The sequence below is a fragment of the Delphinus delphis genome, chromosome 11, assembly GCF_949987515.2.
Source record: "Delphinus delphis chromosome 11, mDelDel1.2, whole genome shotgun sequence".
Lineage (NCBI taxonomy): Eukaryota > Metazoa > Chordata > Mammalia > Artiodactyla > Delphinidae > Delphinus > Delphinus delphis.
In genome coordinates this window covers 88,434,046-88,450,945 of record NC_082693.1, presented here as the reverse complement: position 1 = coordinate 88,450,945, position 16,900 = coordinate 88,434,046, and the positions used below count along the sequence as shown (strand labels likewise).

General features: G+C 47.7%; 1 protein-coding gene across 1 annotated transcript in view; it reads left to right on the top strand.

Moving 5' to 3' along the window:
- Positions 1–16,900, top strand: part of LARGE1 (LARGE xylosyl- and glucuronyltransferase 1) — a 583,936-nt gene that overhangs the window by 544,258 nt on the left and 22,778 nt on the right. The window contains exon 12 of the mRNA XM_060025562.1: positions 3,001–3,279. Coding sequence (XP_059881545.1) covers positions 3,001–3,279 — 279 coding nt within the window. The remainder of the gene's footprint in view (positions 1–3,000; positions 3,280–16,900) is intronic.

Sequence of the window (16,900 nt, the reverse complement as noted above, 5' to 3'; positions counted from 1 at the left end):
TGGGGCTTCCTGTCTCAGTAGGACTCCCTGGGGGAAGCCCTGCTTCTTTCTAGGTCTTGCAGACAATATCTCTGGCCGTTCCTGAGCCTTTGCCGTCCTCCTCCCGGCATGAAGCGATGGCGGGCTCTGTGGGGGAGGGGAGAGAGCACGGGACAGGGGGTCCTCGCGTCAGCCCTTCTTCTCGTACACGGTGTCCTCTTCAGCAGGTCGTGCTCCTCTCTGAGGCTGAGGCCTTTCATCATAACAATGTTATAATCAGACTAAAAATCTCAAAGATTCTTTCCAAACGGGTAGGAATTACCCATTTTTTGAATTAATCTTTGTCTCTTGAAACACTCTCCGTGGGCCCAGGTCCTTGCTGTGCCAGAGGCTTTGTCTTCCTACGTTAAGACACCAAAGAAAGACTCGGCACGGAACTCAACAGGAACTGCACAGGGACAGACCTTAGGGAATAGGTGTGGAGAGAAACAACCAGGAGAAGGATGGAGAGACTGGGGGATCGTGGACTCCAAGAGAGACCAAGGAGAAGGAGGAAGGACTAGAGGGAAGCTGACACCAAGGTCGGAACACATTCCTGTTTGGGGAAACAGGGGATGGGAAGATATCTGGGGACATCTTTCTCAGCCAAAAGCCAGTTCGTGTTGAGCAGTGGTCTGGATCCCTGGCACTGGGGTCAGACCTGGGTGCGAATCCAGCCCCTCCACTTTGTAGCTGTGTGACTTGAAAGAAGTCATTTCACCTCCTGGAGCTTCCTCACCTGTAAAACAGTGATTGAGAATCTCCACTATGTTTATAGCATTACTGTAAACGTTACAAACTGACATTTACATTTTGGACAACAGCCAAAATGTGTTGGCACGCTGTGAGCAACAGATACATGGTAGAGACTTATTGTATCGTGATCACACTTGATGTATCATCATCATTACGATGAACCTCGCTCAGTTTGTCTGTTTGACTGTTGTTCGGGTCCTGGCAGAGAGCTTGGTTTTAAGGGAAAAGAGAGACTGGAGCTAGTGGCAGAGAGACAGAAGCGATGGCGCCATGATGTGTTTCCACTCAGTGAGTTTCTTTGGAACATCTGGCACCATTTCCTGTAGAGTCTGCATGGATATGATGTTTGTCACATCGGCAGCCCCTTTCTCCTGAGAACCCTAAGTATTTTGTGTCTCTGTTTTCACTCTAAACTTGTCAGAGGTGGGAAGATGAGGCTGGACCAGGCAGGGCTTGCTCCCTGCTCGGAAAACTCGGACACAGAGTCCAAAACCAGGTCAGTGGGAGAATCCACAGCAGAAGCTGGTCTCTCTTCACACTCGGTCAGACATGCCTCCCGCATCCACTCCCTTTAATGCTGACGTCCACATAGTAGAAATTACCCTTGCCCTGTACTCCCCAAATCTTCAAGGATTGGTACAAACATCGCTCCCATCCAAGTGCAGAGTCCTCCCATTTTGCAGACAATGCAACTGAGGTGCAGGTGGGATAATTCAAACTCCCAGATTCTCAAGAGCCCAGCAGAAACCAGGGCCCTTGTAGCAGAGGCGGAACACAAATTTCAGTGAAATCAAGCATTGTGGAGAATGTAGTGCCTCTTTCAAAACTGGCTGGGGTCAGTTTGATTAACAAAGTGCTATAAAGTAGGAGAAATGGAGGGCATTGTACCCTGATGAATATCTTAATCCTCCTTAGTGAAAGAGGAAGCAAATCCAGGAAATACCAATTCACAGAATTAACTGAGAGGAAACTGAAAGTCCATCAGGAAAGCCATTGACACAAGATAGGTGTGACCATTTTCTTTTGTTTAGAAGCATGGAAATGCATGGAATCTATTTCCTGGTAATTGTCCGAATAAAGTGGCCATTCTGACCAGGAGCCTACTTGATTATGTACCTCTTGCTGGGTAGGGAAAATTGAAATAGGCTTTTGCTGTTTCTTAACCATAGATTTTATGTACCAGTCACTTCTAATGCTTCTGGGTGGTGGGGGGAGGGGACATTTTTATAGATTTCTCCTCAGACATTTTTGCAGAACCCTCTTGGTTGGGAGCATCTTTCGTTTTTTTCTCTGGGCTCTGTTCCCACCCCACCACCCTCACTCTCTCTGGCTCAGCGCCTCTCGGGTAGCCTTGCAAAATTGCCTGGTGCCCTGGAGCAATAAGCGCTCTGAAAAATGAAGACGCGTCATCCAGGCTCACTTTTGTCCCCAACATTCATATGTTTTTTTTTCCTTGCCTTTGCCAGACACCCAAGAGTATTATCTTCTCACTGTCTTCAAAGTCCTATCCAGAAACCTAGCCACACACATTTGGTGCAAGTCCAAGAACCAAAGCTGACTGGACATCTAGAGCCTCAATTCCTTCATCAGGAAAATGGGGGAAATGACAGATGGGGCACAGGGCGTGGGGGAGAATTCTGGGAAGTGTCTGGTGCATAGTAATGAGTCAGTGATTGTGGTTATTATTACTCTTGTTTTTACTGGTTGTTTTAATGCTCCTTGTAACTCAGTTTGGCTAAATCTCCTATGGCTGGTCCCTGCTTCAGGAGAGTGGGAGGGCTGCTGTACACCTTTGCTGAGGGAGAAGGAAAGGTGTAGGAGTTTTAAGCTGGAAAGGGATCTTTACATCATTAACTGTATTTTTTCCCACCCACTGTTGAAAAGAGGAGTCTGAAAAGAAAAAGCTTAGTATAGTGGGATGTGACTCTCTCCATATCACCCCTCTGGGTGGAAGCATTCGAACGCTAGACACAAAAAGGTGAGTGGTATTGTGCCCATTTTACAGATAAAGGAACTGAGGTTTGGTTATTGGCCTCCATCACACAGTGATTAACATTTAGAGCAGGGGTTTGGATTTGGAGCTGACTGACCAACTGTGGATGGAGATGGAGTTCCCCAGCCCCAGGCTAGCGGACAGGACGATGCGCGCGGATACGCAGATGACACCTGTAGATGCAGATGAGGCCCGCGCATGCGCGGATGGGTCAGGTGTCCCGTCTCTTGCAGGCTCCAGATGCTCGAGGCCATCTGCAAGCACTGGGAGGGGCCCATCAGCCTGGCCCTCTACCTGTCGGACGCTGAGGCCCAGCAGTTCCTCCGCTACGCACAGGGCTCGGAGGTGCTCATGGGCCGCCACAACGTGGCCTACCACATCGTGTACAAGGAGGGCCAGTTCTACCCCGTGAACCTGCTGCGCAACGTGGCCATGAAGCACGTGGGCACGCCCTACATGTTCCTGTCCGACATCGACTTCCTGCCCATGTACGGACTCTATGAGTACCTCAGGTGAGAACCCATGGGGCTCAGGCGCGGGCAGTGCTGGGGCCAAAACCCCCCTTAGGATCGTCGTCTAGTCCAGTGTTCCCTCTGTCAATGGGTCAGCCAAGACCCAGAGGGGAGAGCACCTGCCCAAGTCCACCCATAGATAAGTGGCCCCTGACTGCCGGGTTTGGAGGGGCGGTTAGGCTGTCAGGTGTCTGTATTTTTACGATGGTCAGACTAGAACCCCAGGTGGCCTCATGAAATGTTCATGGCAGAGCTTGGTCCAGGAAGCATCTCCTGCCTCCCAGTCTAATGCTCTTCCTATAGCTTTTATGAAAACATATCATTCCTCCTGCAATTTTGGATCAGACAGCCTTCATCTAAACATTCTAGAAAGATCACTGCCTTTTCTGGAAAACAAATCAAAGCGGTGGTGACGGCGAACGTTTAGTGAAGCGCTCGCTAAGTGTCAGGCACTGTTCTGAACGCATGGCAAGTGGGATTTCATTTCCCCCCCTTGCGGAGTCCCTGCCACGGGTACTATTATCATTCTTTATGTTCCCAGCGGGAGACTGGGAGCGAGATGGGGAGCTCACACTAACGTGGGAGCTGGGGTCAGCCGGCCTGACTCTCTGTGACTGCATCCAGCTCTCCCCATGGGGGGGGGGGGGCAGGCAGGCATCCAGCAGCCGGGGAGAGCTCTCAGCTTGTTGCATTTATTATGGAATAACAAACCATCTGAACTGGAAGGGACTATGGAATTCACGTAGGCCAGAAGTCCCCACGTGAGCAAACCAAAGTCACAAGATGTAAATGGTCAAAATTCGTTTTAATCCTTTAGCACTGTCGTTTGTCAACATGAGTTATCTCTGCTGCCAAGTGAGTACCTTCCTGATCCAGGTACCATGAGGGGTGGTTTGCATATTAATTGTCCTGCTGGAGCCACGCTTCAAGCCCAAAAGGCAGGCATGGTTACCCCCTCCCTTTTATTGTGGTGAACGGTGAGGCTCAGAGAAGCAAAGTAACCTGCTCAGGTGCACCTAGGCGGCTCCGGGATTTGAACCAGTATCTGTGGGACCCCAGGTCTGCAGCCTGCCCTGCTTCATACTTGTCTGGCTGCTCTGGGGTCTGTGACTGTCCCAAACAGAGCAGGGTCTGAATTCTCTCTCTCCTGATCTCTTGCCCTCCCCCCGTTCCCTGTGTGTGTGTTTGTGTGTGTGTGTGTGTGTGTGTGTGTGTGTGCGCGCGCGCGCACCTGTCTCTGTCTGTCTCACTCTCCAAAGAGCTCCCACAAGAGTCTTCAAACCTTTGGTACTGAAGCCAGAGCATGGATGTGGTACGAGCTCCCCCCCTGCCCTGCTCTCTAGGTCAAGGGAAGGCAGACTGTTCTCTGTCCACTGTCTGAGTCAGGTTTCCGTCCAGGGTTATCTTGGGATGCCATAGCATCAATCTCTCCCCTCTGAGCAGGTGGAGTCCCTTCCAGACTGTCTTTATTAAGAACAACAGGTGATGAGAAAACCGTAATGCAAAGAGTCAGGCACCACAATGTTCCTCGCAGCCGTATTTACAGTAGCCAGGACACGGAAGCAAACTAAGTGTCCACTGACAGATGAATGGATAAAGAAGATGTGGCACATACACACAATGGAATATTAGCCCTAAAAAGAAACAAAATTGAGTTATTTGTGGTGAGGTGGATGGACCTAGAGTCCATCATACAAAGTAAGTCAGAAAGAGAAAAACAAATACCGTATGCTAACGCATATATATGGAATCTAAAAAAACAAAAACAAAAACGATTCTTATGAACCTAGGGGCAGGACAGGAATGAAGACGCAGACGTTAGAGAATGGACTTGAGGACACGGGGAGGCGCAAGGGTAAGCTGGGACGAAGTGAGAGAGTAGCATGGACATATATCCACTACCAAATGTAAAATAGATAGCTAGTGGGAAGCAGCCGCATAGCACAGGGAGATCAGCTCGGTGTTTTGTGACCACCTAGAGGGGTGGGTTAGGGAGGGTGTGAGGGAGACACAAGAGGGAGGGGATATGGGGATATATGTATACGTACAGCTGATTCACTTTGTTATAAAGCAGAAACTAACACACCATTGTAAAGCAATTATACTCCAATAAAGATGTTTAAAAACAACAACAACAACAGGTGAGTGACCCCGAGTCAACATAACCCTCAGTCAGGGAGGATGAGAGGTGTCTTCCCAAAAAGCATTGGCTGTGGTAGGGAGCTCTGTGAACCCTAACTCCTGACCCTGCAGGGACGCCAGGAATGGAGCTGTCTTCCAGCTCCAGCTGGGCCTTGGGATACCAGTGTGTGGAGTGAGGGTGCCCCCGTGTGGCCAGACAGCACTTTCAGCCCCTGATTCCTGTGAATTGTGAAACCTCTGCAGCTTGCAGCATGATGACAGGCTCTGGGTGTGTCGGGCGGGGCTTTCAAGGGAACAGACGGTAGGGGTGAGGGCTGCCCTCCCCCAGCAAGAGAGAGGCTTCGCTGTTGGACCACAGCCCACCTTCTGGGGCTCTACTGCGGGAGCACCCGCAGAGACTTCCTTCCAGCTAGTTGAAGGTGAACTGGCCCCATCTTAAAAGTCTGTGGTCTCTGCTCCCCCATCCAAAGACTATATAATTTTGTCTCGTGGGCCTCGTGATTTGAAAAACATTACACGTGAACAGACTGCGTTTTATGTCGTCTTCCTATGTTTTATTGATCAAAGACGTCAGTAACTGCTAATCATGACCTTTCCCAATGTGAGGTAACTGATATTGCCCATTAATTAACATTTCCTTACTACACAGTCACCTGAAGTTTGAGTTGGCCTTTAGCCACCTCCTCACCAGAAGGTATGTGGTTCCCCTCACGCATTTTGAAATATTGCAGATTGCCCCTGAAACCCCATTCCTTTCTTCACAGGCCCTATGGGAGTCCAGAGACCCTGAGTTGAGAATAACTGATCTTGTCCAGTGTTTTTTTTACTGCACACGTGAGAACAGACCAGAGAAGCAAAGCGACTTCCGTCTAGAGTGAAAAGATAGTGGGACTTTCCGGATTCTTTCTTCTCCATCCATAGTATCCATTCGTTTAGTGAGTAACCGTTTACGAGGCGCCTTAGGGGCCCCCCTATCTGTGAACCACACAGATAGGATCTGTGAATCCCAGAGGTTTAGACCAACAGGCATGACAGTTGAGCAAAGACGCAGACTCCTTAGGTACTGTGATGGGTGTGTCCTCTCCCAGGGTTTTCAGCCTCATCTTGGGGGGAGGCAGTATAGGAAAAGATGTCCTGAAGAGGTTAGATCTAAATGGAGGCCTGAGGCTGAGCTGGAGTTTGCCAGGAGAGGGGACGATGTTCCAGGTAGAGAGAGAGAGCCATTCTGGAGAGGCAGGTGGCCAGAGCCCTGATGGGGAGAACAGCAAGAGACGATGTGGCCAGAAATGTAAGCCAGGGTGGGTCCCTCGGGACTTCTCATAAAATACGCTAAGGAGTTTGGGCTTTATGAGGCGGGGTGTGGGGGGGTGGGTAATGGAAGATCCCTGAGAGAATGGCATGATTAGGTGTGCATTTAAGGAAGATCACTCTTGTTGCAGCAGGGAAGGATCACAGTCAGTAGGGCCAGAGGAGAAGTTAGGGGACTCTTGTGTTCATTCTGGTGAGAGATGTTGGAGGCCTAGCAAAGGGATCAGAAGTAGCGGCAGAGACAGGTAGATGGACCAGAGAGAGATTCTGCAGCTGAAATCAGTAACTGTCTGCAAAGGTGGCTGGGCTTTGGAAGCAAGACAGGGAACCTCTTTCAAATGTTGTCACCTGAGGCTTCCTTTTCAAAAGCCTGTACCTGCAAGCCCTGCCTGCTTTGGCCTGTGTCTCGTGCTGGCCCCTCTTGGTCTTCCCGGACTAAGCAGGATATCATGGCATTGACTCTGAGTGTCATGGTGGACAGGCACCTGCTGCGACCCTGGTTCCAGCTCACACTCTGTGCCGTAAAAAACTGTGTGACTTCCAACAATTCTGTTTTTTTCAACCTGTTTCTTTATATTCTTCAAGAGGAGCTAGAAATCTGGATTTTCATGTTTTAATTTTTAGTGTTGACAACTAATTTTTTAAAAAATGTAAACACTGTTGAGTCAGACCAAACATGTCTTCAGGATGAATAGAACCTTCTCATCCCCACAGACCACCAGTTTGTGACCTCTGACCTTTTTTAAAAAAATTTTATTGGAGTATAGTTGATTTCTAATGTTGTGTTACTTTCTGGTGTACAGCAAAGTGATTCAGTTATACATATACATATATTCATTCTTTTTTAGATTCTTTTCTCATATAGGTTATCACAGAATATTGGGTAGAGTTGCCAGTGCTATACAGTAGGTCCCTGTTGGTCACAGTAGTGTGTGTGTGTTCATTCCAAGCTCCTGATTTATCCTCCTACCCCCTCACTTTCCCCTTTGGTAACCATAAGTTTGTTTTTGATGTCTGTAAGTCTGCTTCTCTTTTGTAAATAAGTTCATTTGTATCTCTTTTTTTCATTAGATTCCACATATAAGTGATAACCTGTGGTATTTGTCTTTCTCTGGCTTATTTCATGTAGTATGATCATCTCTAGGTCCATGCGTGTTGCTGCAAATGGCATTATTTCATTCTTTTTTATGACTAATATTCCATTATATACATGTACCACATCTTTATCCATTCCTCTGTCGATGGACATTTAGGTTGCTTCCATGTAAATAGTGCTGCAGTGAAAACTGAGGTGCATGTATCCTTTCGGACTATGGTTTTCTCCAGATATATGCCCTGCCCAGGAGTGGGACTGCCAGATCATGTGGTAGTTCTATTTTTAGTTTTTTAAGGAACCTCCATCCTGTTCTCCATAGTGGCTGTATCAGTTTACATTCCCACCAACAGTGCAAGAGGGTTCCCTTCTCCACACCGTCTCCAGCATTTATTGTTTGTAGACTTTTTGATGATGGCCATTCTGACCGTTATGAGGTTCTAACTCATTGTAGTTTTGATTTGCATTTCTCTGATAATTGGTGATGTTAAGCATCTTCTTATGTGCTTTTTGGCCATCTGTATGTCTTCTTTGGAGAAATGTCTATTTAGATCTTCTGCCCATTTTTTGATTGGGTTGTTTTTTTGATATAGAGCTGCATGAGCTGTTTGTAAATTTTGGAGATTAATCCCTTGTCGGTATGACCTCTGACCTTGATCATTTCTAGGAACTAGAATTTTGAGAACTGGTAAGGAATACGATTCTATCAGAAGTCCCAAGTAAGCGTGCACTGTCCTTTTCATGTGAAGATAACCATACTGACTTGCCATTAGCTTAAGGAAAAATTTCTTCTGTGTGAGGTAAGTGTTATTACAGGTGACCAAACAGAGGCCCCGGAGAGGTTAAATCCTAGTGCCAGAGGAGGAAGGTGGCCGCCCCTCTACAATAGCCTGCTCATTAACGGAAGGGGCTAGATCCCTCTCAAAACTCAGGATACCGGAGCAGGCTGGTTGGCAGCCCTTTGATTAGACCCCCAAACACACCCATATCACCCCTTTTGGGGAGCCTACTAGGTTACCAGAAAAAGTTCAGCATCATAGCTCCCTGAGCAGTTGCTTAGCAACCAGCTATTATCATAGCAAAAACAAACAGATCAACTGGAAAATAATGAAATCGGTTACATGCATGGGCATAGCTGCAGAGTTTCACTAAAATATCACTCCCACCCCTTCACCTGTGTCTTCTAAGAAATGAGGGTGGAGGGCTTCCCTGGTGGCGCAGTGGTTGGGAGTCCGCCTGCCGATGCAGGGGACATGAGTTCGTGCCCCGGTCCGGGAAGATCCCACATGCTGCGGAGCGGCTGGGCCCGTGAGCCATGGCCGCTGAGCCTATGCGTCCGGAGCCTGTGCTCCGCAGCGGGAGAGGCCACAACAGTGAGAGGCCCGCGTACTGAAAAAGAAAAAAAAAAAAAAAAATGAGGGTGGAGATGTGCAGCGTTCACTCCTGATTTCAGAAATGTCAAGTGAAATTCAGCAGGCGTGGCAGAAGTCACGCAGACCGGCCTTTGCCTGCAGGTCCTACCGTGCTTGTCAAGGATGTGACTCGGGGTTGCTTATTTCGTCTCCCCAGTCCTCTGCTTCCTCAGTTAGTAAAGGGGCTAGTAATAGCTTCTTGCAGGGGTCCAGTAGGTGTTCAACAGAAGTTAATTTTCTGTGCTTTGACGCTCAGAACTGAACGTCTTTGCCAGGCCCCCGCCCATAACCCCCACTGTTGCGAACTGCCGCCTTCAGTACAGCCTGGTAACTTCATGTAACCTTTTTTTTTTTTTTTTTTTAAATGAAATGAGAAACTATATACTCGTGCTCATTCACGCCAAAAACTATTGAGTGAGCACCTACTATGTGCCTGACAGTGTGCTGCATTGTGACAGTGCTGTCTCTGGATTCGCTCGACCTGCATCTTAACACTGAGCGCTCCTCACTCAGCCTTTACTGGACCTTGGGAAAGGTACTTAACCCTCAAACTCTGCACCTGTGAAGTGAGGATCCTATTCTTTCTTCACTCTTAAGGTTCTGGGAAGGTTAAATGGAATAGTACTGGAAAGCACCTAGCACATGCCTGGTATGTTCTACATTCCACAGATATACACTGTGCATCTGCCATGACCAGGCTGTGTTCTAGGCACTGGGGCTTTCACGGTGCACAGCACAGCCCGAGCTCCTGCCCTCATGGGGTTACATTCTAGGGGGCACTCCAGCTGCACGCCTTGCTCTTGCTCTTGTCATTATCAATACAGGTACAGAGATAAAAGATACGCAAGGTCAGACTCACAAGATGACGACCCAGCGTGGGTGGGCTGGGAAGGCCTCGAAAATAGGTGATAGCTCAGTTCAGGCTTTAAGGACTAATAGGTATAAAGGCATGAAATATCTTGGCATGTTCAAGGAATGTTCCAGAATGGTAGAGGCCTAGACAGCTCTGTCTGCTGGGACGTCCCACATCCACGAGACTGGGGCAGGTTTCTCGCCTCTTTCTCTAACCCAGCAGAATCCTCATCTTTGTTCAGTGCTTGAAGCTTTAAACCTCTGTGCTTTGCTTTGCAAATGTTGCCTCGCTTTTGAGGGGACAAACGTGCCACGTTGGTTGAGACTATATCCTGAGAGTGTACAGGAGTGACAGATTCCAGTTTTATTGTGTTCTCTGCAGGATGACAGCTAACCGCCCTCCCCCATCACGTGTCCCCTGGCACATGATGGCGGCTTTGTAAACACTGGTTGAATGAAGGACAGAAATGTGAACAAGGCCAGGGACAGGTGGCGCCAGGCGAGGCCGACTGGCTGCTCGATGAGGGACATTACCAGGTGGCGTTCCCTTGTGTACATTCGTCATTTTGTTTCTACTGCAACATTTAACATTTATTGAGCACGTACTACAGGCCAAGCGCTGTTGCAAGCACTTTCGCATGTATTTTGTCATTTAACTTCATTACAGTTCATTTAACAGATGAGGATGCCTGGGTGAAATAACATGCCCACAGGCACAGCATCACTAAGCAGACATCTTGCTTATCCTGGCTTATCCAAAGGCATTCTGTGCTTACTGTTTTTATAATATTTGTTTGTTTTATTGAAGTATAGTTGATTTACAATGTTGTGTTAATTTCTCCTGTACAGCAAAGTGATTCAATTATACATATATATTTACATTTTTATATTTTTTTCCATTTTGGTTTATCACAGGATATTGAATATAGTTCCCTGCGCTATACAGTAGGACCTTGTTGTTTATCCATCCTGTATATAATAATTTGCATCTTCTAACCCCAAACTCCCACTCCCTCCCTCCATATCCCCTTGCCCCCTTGGCAACCACAAGTCTGCTCTCTGTGTCTGTGAGTTTCTGTTTTGTACATAAGTTCATTTGTGGCATATTTTAGATTCCACATATAAGGGATATCATATGGTAATTGTCTTTCTCTGGCTTACTTAGTATGATAATCTCTAAGTCAGTCCATGCACGTTGCTGCAAATGGCATTATTTCATTCTTTTTATGGCTGAGTAATATCCCATTGTATATATGTGCCACATCTTCTTTATCCATTCGTCTGTCTATGGACACTTAGGTTGCTTCCATGTCCTGGCTATTGTAAATAGCGCTGCAGTGAGAGCATTGTGGTACATGACTCTTTTTGAATTATGGTTTTCTCTGGGTATAGGCCCAGGAATGGGATTGCTGGGTCGTATGGTAGTTCTATTTTCAGTTTTTTGGGGAACCTCCATACTGGTCTCCATAGTGGCTGCACCAATTTACATTCCCACCAACAATGGGGGGGGGGGTTCCCCTTTCTCCACACCCTCTCCAGCCATTTGTTTGCTGTTGTGCTTAACCTGTTTATTGATCCAAACGCCTGATGGGCTGATCTCTACCATCATCATGATGGCCATGATCATCCTCACAGGTCGTAGTTATCAAGTGCATTCTATGCGTGGAAGAACTGTCTTAAGCTCTACATGAGATAATCCATTTAATTCGTACAAAACCCCACAGCCCAAGTCCTAATGTATCCCCGTCTCAGGGAGGATAAAACAGTGGCACAAAGATGTAACTTGCTGGAGAGTACGAGCAGGTGAGTGTCCAGGTAGGGCCTGAATCTGGGCAGGCTGCCCCAGAGCTGCCCTCTGAACTGCAAAGCTCTTAATGGCCCCTCCAGTTAACCTCCAGCTCACAGCTGACCCGGGGCGGCACATAGAAAGCACTGCTGGATGTTCAGCCGTGATTGCTAACGGCAAAGGGGCCGTGGGGTAATTAGATAGGAATGAATGAGGATGTTGAGAAGGACATGAGATGCTGCCTGGAGAGTCCCTGGCACAGAGCCGGGCGCAGTCAACGACAGCTTTTTCTTTTATTAACATGCCCCAAAAGCTCATTCTTAGCTTCTCTTTCCTTCCTGCCCCTCCCTGCCTGACAGCTTCTCCCTCTGGATGTGTTAAAGCCATCAATTCAGGAACCACCCAATTTTGCTGGCCCTGGGGGCCCCCCAGCTCTCAAGATGACTCTGCCCCTCTCTGCCCGCATCCGTGATGTGTCTGTCTTACGGTGCCACTCCCTGTAGGCAGCTTTATCTCCCTCATTTGCAAGTCCTTGCTGTTGTCCACACACACCTCCTGGAAGCCTGTCTGCTGGGAACTCATTTCCTAGGCAACTGTAATAGAATCTTAGCAAACCCCATTACCTGGCCTCCTGTGCAGGGGAGTGCAGCAAGGCCTGGGACGGGCTGTGCCCAGGTCTGCCTCCACAGTTACCTGAGCAGATGATAAGCACAGCTTAACTCTGCCCCCTCCGCCCTCTCTGCCCAGAGGTAGGTTGCTAAGTCCTGAAAAGTGTAATTCAGATGATTTCCCATTGCTCTGGTTGGAAGCCATGATTCTATCTGGTACTCTTGAAGGTAGGCAGTGTAAGGGGTGTGGGGGGCAGCTGGGGACCAGGGGGCTTCTCAGAGCCACAGACACACATGTACACGTGCACACGCACCTCTCTGTGCTCACTGGTTGCTGGTATCTGTGGCCAAGGTAGCCCTGCTGCTTCTCACCAGCTGCCAGCTTGCTCCCTGGTTCTGTTTGTACCGCGCCCACATACTTCCAGGAATAAGCTGAAATCAGAAAGGTACGGGGGAATCTCAGCCTTCTCTTCAAATAGGGATCACCCCAACTGTGCCCCATCTACACCTCGTGAGCCTCGTGGGAGGATACGAGGGTGCAGGCAGCCTGAGGAAGGGAGAGAGACGTTTACAAACACCCTCCATGCACCTGGTGTTGTGCTAGGTGCTTGACAGATGTTTTTCGGGTTTTTTGTTGGTTTGTTTTGTTTTGGCCATGCTGCGCTGGCATGCGGGCTCTTAGTTCCCTAACCAGGGATCAAACCCACGCCCTCTGCAGTGGAAGTGCAGAGTCTTAACCACTGGACCACCAGGGAAGTCCCCAAATATTATCTTTTTTAATCACAAACGTTATCATTTTTTAAATGCAAAAGATAAACTTGATCAAAAGTCGTATGTATTTAAGTGGCGGAACTACAGTTGCCACCCAGCTCTGTTGCTTCCAAAGGGCTCTCTTCACAGTACCACCCTCTCTCTCACATAAGACAACTGCAAATTGATTCCTTCATTCCCTGCGTATTTATTGCTTGCCTGATGTGTGCCTGACACAGTGCCAGAGCTAGAAACATAACCATGAACAAGGCTCATCCTTGACCTCAAGCCTAGCAGAGCTGATAGGTACGTAAGCAGGCACTCTGCGTGTTATTACCACTGCCACCACCCGCCATCCTCGGTGAGCAAAGAAGTCCAGGACGATGCCCACCATCCCTAATCATTAGAGAAATGCAAATCAAAACTACAATGAGGTATCACCTCACACCTGTCAGAAGGGCCAGCATCAAAGTCTACAGGCAATAAATGCTGGAGAGGGTGTGGAGAAAAGGGAACCCTCCTGCACTGTTGGTGGGAATATAAATTGGTACAACCATCATGGAGAACAGTATGGAGGTTCCTTAAAAGTCTAAAAATAGAACTACCATATGACCCAGCAATCCCACTCCCGGGCATATATCCAGAGAAAACCATAATTTTACGAGATACATGCACCCCAGTGTTCATAGCAACACTATTCACAATAGCCAAGACACAGAAGCAACCTAAGTGTCCATGGACAGGAATGGATAAAGAAGATGTGGCACATACCTACAATGGAATATTACTCAGCCGTAAAAAAGAATGAAATTATGCCATTTGCAGCAACATGCATGGACCTAGAGATTATCATACCAAGTGAAATAAGCCAGAGAAAGACAAATACCATATGATAATCACTTATATGTGGAATCTTAAAAAATGATACAAATGAACTTGTTTACAAAACAGAAACAGACTCACAGACATCAGAAACAAACTTACGGTTACCAAAGTGGAAAGGAAGTGGGGAGGGATAAATTAGGAGTTTGGGATTAACATATTCACACTACTATATATAAAATAGACAATCAACAAGGACCTACTGTATAGCACAGGGAACTCTACTCAGTATTCTGTAATAACCTATATGGCAAAAGAATCTGAAAAAGAATGGATACACGTATATGTATAACTGAATCACTCTGCTGTACACCTGAAACTAACACAACATTGTAAAACAACTGTACTCCAATATAAAATAAAAATAGAAAAGTCCAGGACGAACCAGTCCCAAAGAAGATGTAGCCCATCATCAAGGGGGACGCATCAAGGCCAACAGAGGTGGGCAGGGGAGGTGCAGGGAAGCAAAGTTCTCTAACTGGCTGCACACAAAGCCTTAAGAGAAAGCGTGATACTGTTCTGGGGTTTCAAAAACAGACATGCACTCCAGCACAAATTTCTTTCCCTCCTCCCATTCCTTGTAATATAACGTTCCTGTGAGTGAGTCCTGGGAACTTGTATGAGCATCGCTTGGATTCCTTACAACACAGGGTTGATTAAACAGTCGGCTCTCTGACATTTGATGCCGTGGACATCTGAGGCCCAGAGAGCCGATGTCTCATTCTCTCCTGGCATCCTGACAGCAGCCCCAGTGCCTTCGGCCCCATGGTTCCGAGCAGTTTGTCACCTGTCAGCACCAACCTCAGCCATTCATGGCACCAACAAAGAAATCAGCCCAACCACTTCTGTTATAGGAGTGGAAGCTCTCGTGTCTAGAGAGTGAGGATCTCCATCCCTGCCCAGGGAGTAGGGGCAACAAGATGTGTCCAGACGGTAACCAGCATCAAGAGGGCTGATGCATAAAACAATTACCCTGATCAAAGCCCAAGAGGGTGGGAAGATGTTCTCCAGAATTCTGGGACGTTGTTCTAAAGCTAAGGGCAGCGGGAGTGGTCTTTAGCACCAAGTGCAGAGAAAAGTCGAGAAAGATGAGAATGGAGAAGTCTGTTGGATTTGACAGTGAGGGGACATTGCCAACCCTGGCCTGATCCAAGGAGTCAGAGGCAGACTGTAGTTGTTAGAGAAGCTAGTGGATGGTAAAGAAAAAAAAAAAAAAGAATCAGTGCAGGAGGCTCAGTAAGCCAGGAGGTCGACGCCCACCTCTGCACCTCCAAACGCTACCTGTGTTCTGGCCTCTGCCCAGTTAGCCACTACGATGTGGGATCCACCATTGGGATGCCATGTACAGAGCATCCGCATGCAGGCTGCAGCCTCCTGCCATCTCCCTCCATCCCCTTCCTAACCTCTCCCACCAACTGCCTTAATCCATGAGCTCCAAGAAGCTCATCGCTCCAGCTGCAAAGTCACCACATTAACAGACTTGGTCCACGTAGATCCTGTGATTATTGATCTTTCCAGGTTATTTCTACACTGGTGCAGCCTTAATTCATACAATGATGATTTTATCATCATCATCATTTGTCGTTTTAATGCAAATTACTTAACCTCTCAGAGTTTGAATGTCTTCTTCAGTAAACTGGGAATACTAGCACATATGTCATAGTATATCAGCAGTGATTCAAGGAGTAATGCCTATAAAGTGCCTGGCACAGTGCTTGTTACGGAAACGTTGCAAACACTTTTTTTTTTTTTTTTGCGGTAGGCGGGCCTCTCACTGTTGTGGCCTCTCCCGTTGCGGAGCACAGGCTCCGGACACACAGGCCCAGCGGCCATGGCTCACGGGCCCAGCCGCTCCGCGACATGTGGGATCTTCCCGGACCGGGGCACGAACCCGTGTCCCCTGCATTGGCAGGCGGGCTCTCAACCACTGCGCCACCAGGGAAGCCCTACAAGCACTTTTGATTACTGTTTATTGACCACTTACAATGTACCAGGTGTGTTCTAAGAAATTCAGTTCCCCTGAATCCTATATGCTTTCTTATTTCCAAATTTTGCAAATACCTTGAACCCCCTCCCCTGACTGGCTAACTTCTGCTTTTTTTAATTTATTTTTGGTTGAATTGGGTCTTTGTTGCTGTGCACGGGCTTTCTCTAGTTGAGGCAAGGGGGGCGGCTACCCTTTGTTGCGATGTGCGGGCTTCTCATTGCAGTGGCTTCTCGTTGCGGAGCACGGGCTCTAGGCGTGCAGGCTTCAGTAGTTGTGGCTCGCAGGCTCTAGAGCACAGGTTCAGTAGTTGTGGCGCACGGGCTTAGTTGCTCCGAGGCATGTGGGATCTTCCCGGACCAGGGTTCGAACCCATGTCCCCTGCATTGGCAGGCGGATTCTTAACCACCGCACCACCAGGGAAGTCCCACTTCTGCTTTTTAGAACACAGTTCAACTAATGGCATTTTTCACAGAACTAGAACAAAATATTTTGAATTTATATGGAAACACAAAAGACCCCAAATAGCCAAAGCAATCCTGAGAAAGAAAAACAGAGCTGGAGGAATCAGACTCCCTGCTTCAGACTATACTACAAAGCCAGAGTAATCAAGACAATATGTTACTGGCACAAAAACAGAAATATAGATCAATGGAACAGGATAGAAAGCCCAGAAATAAATTCATGCACCTATGGTCAATTTAACAGAGAAAAGACACCGAGTCTCTTGTAATACTGTGCAGTGCAGATTTGCCTGCCTGTGTCTTTCCAATTCTGTCTTAGGTTATAGGTCCACGAATGAGC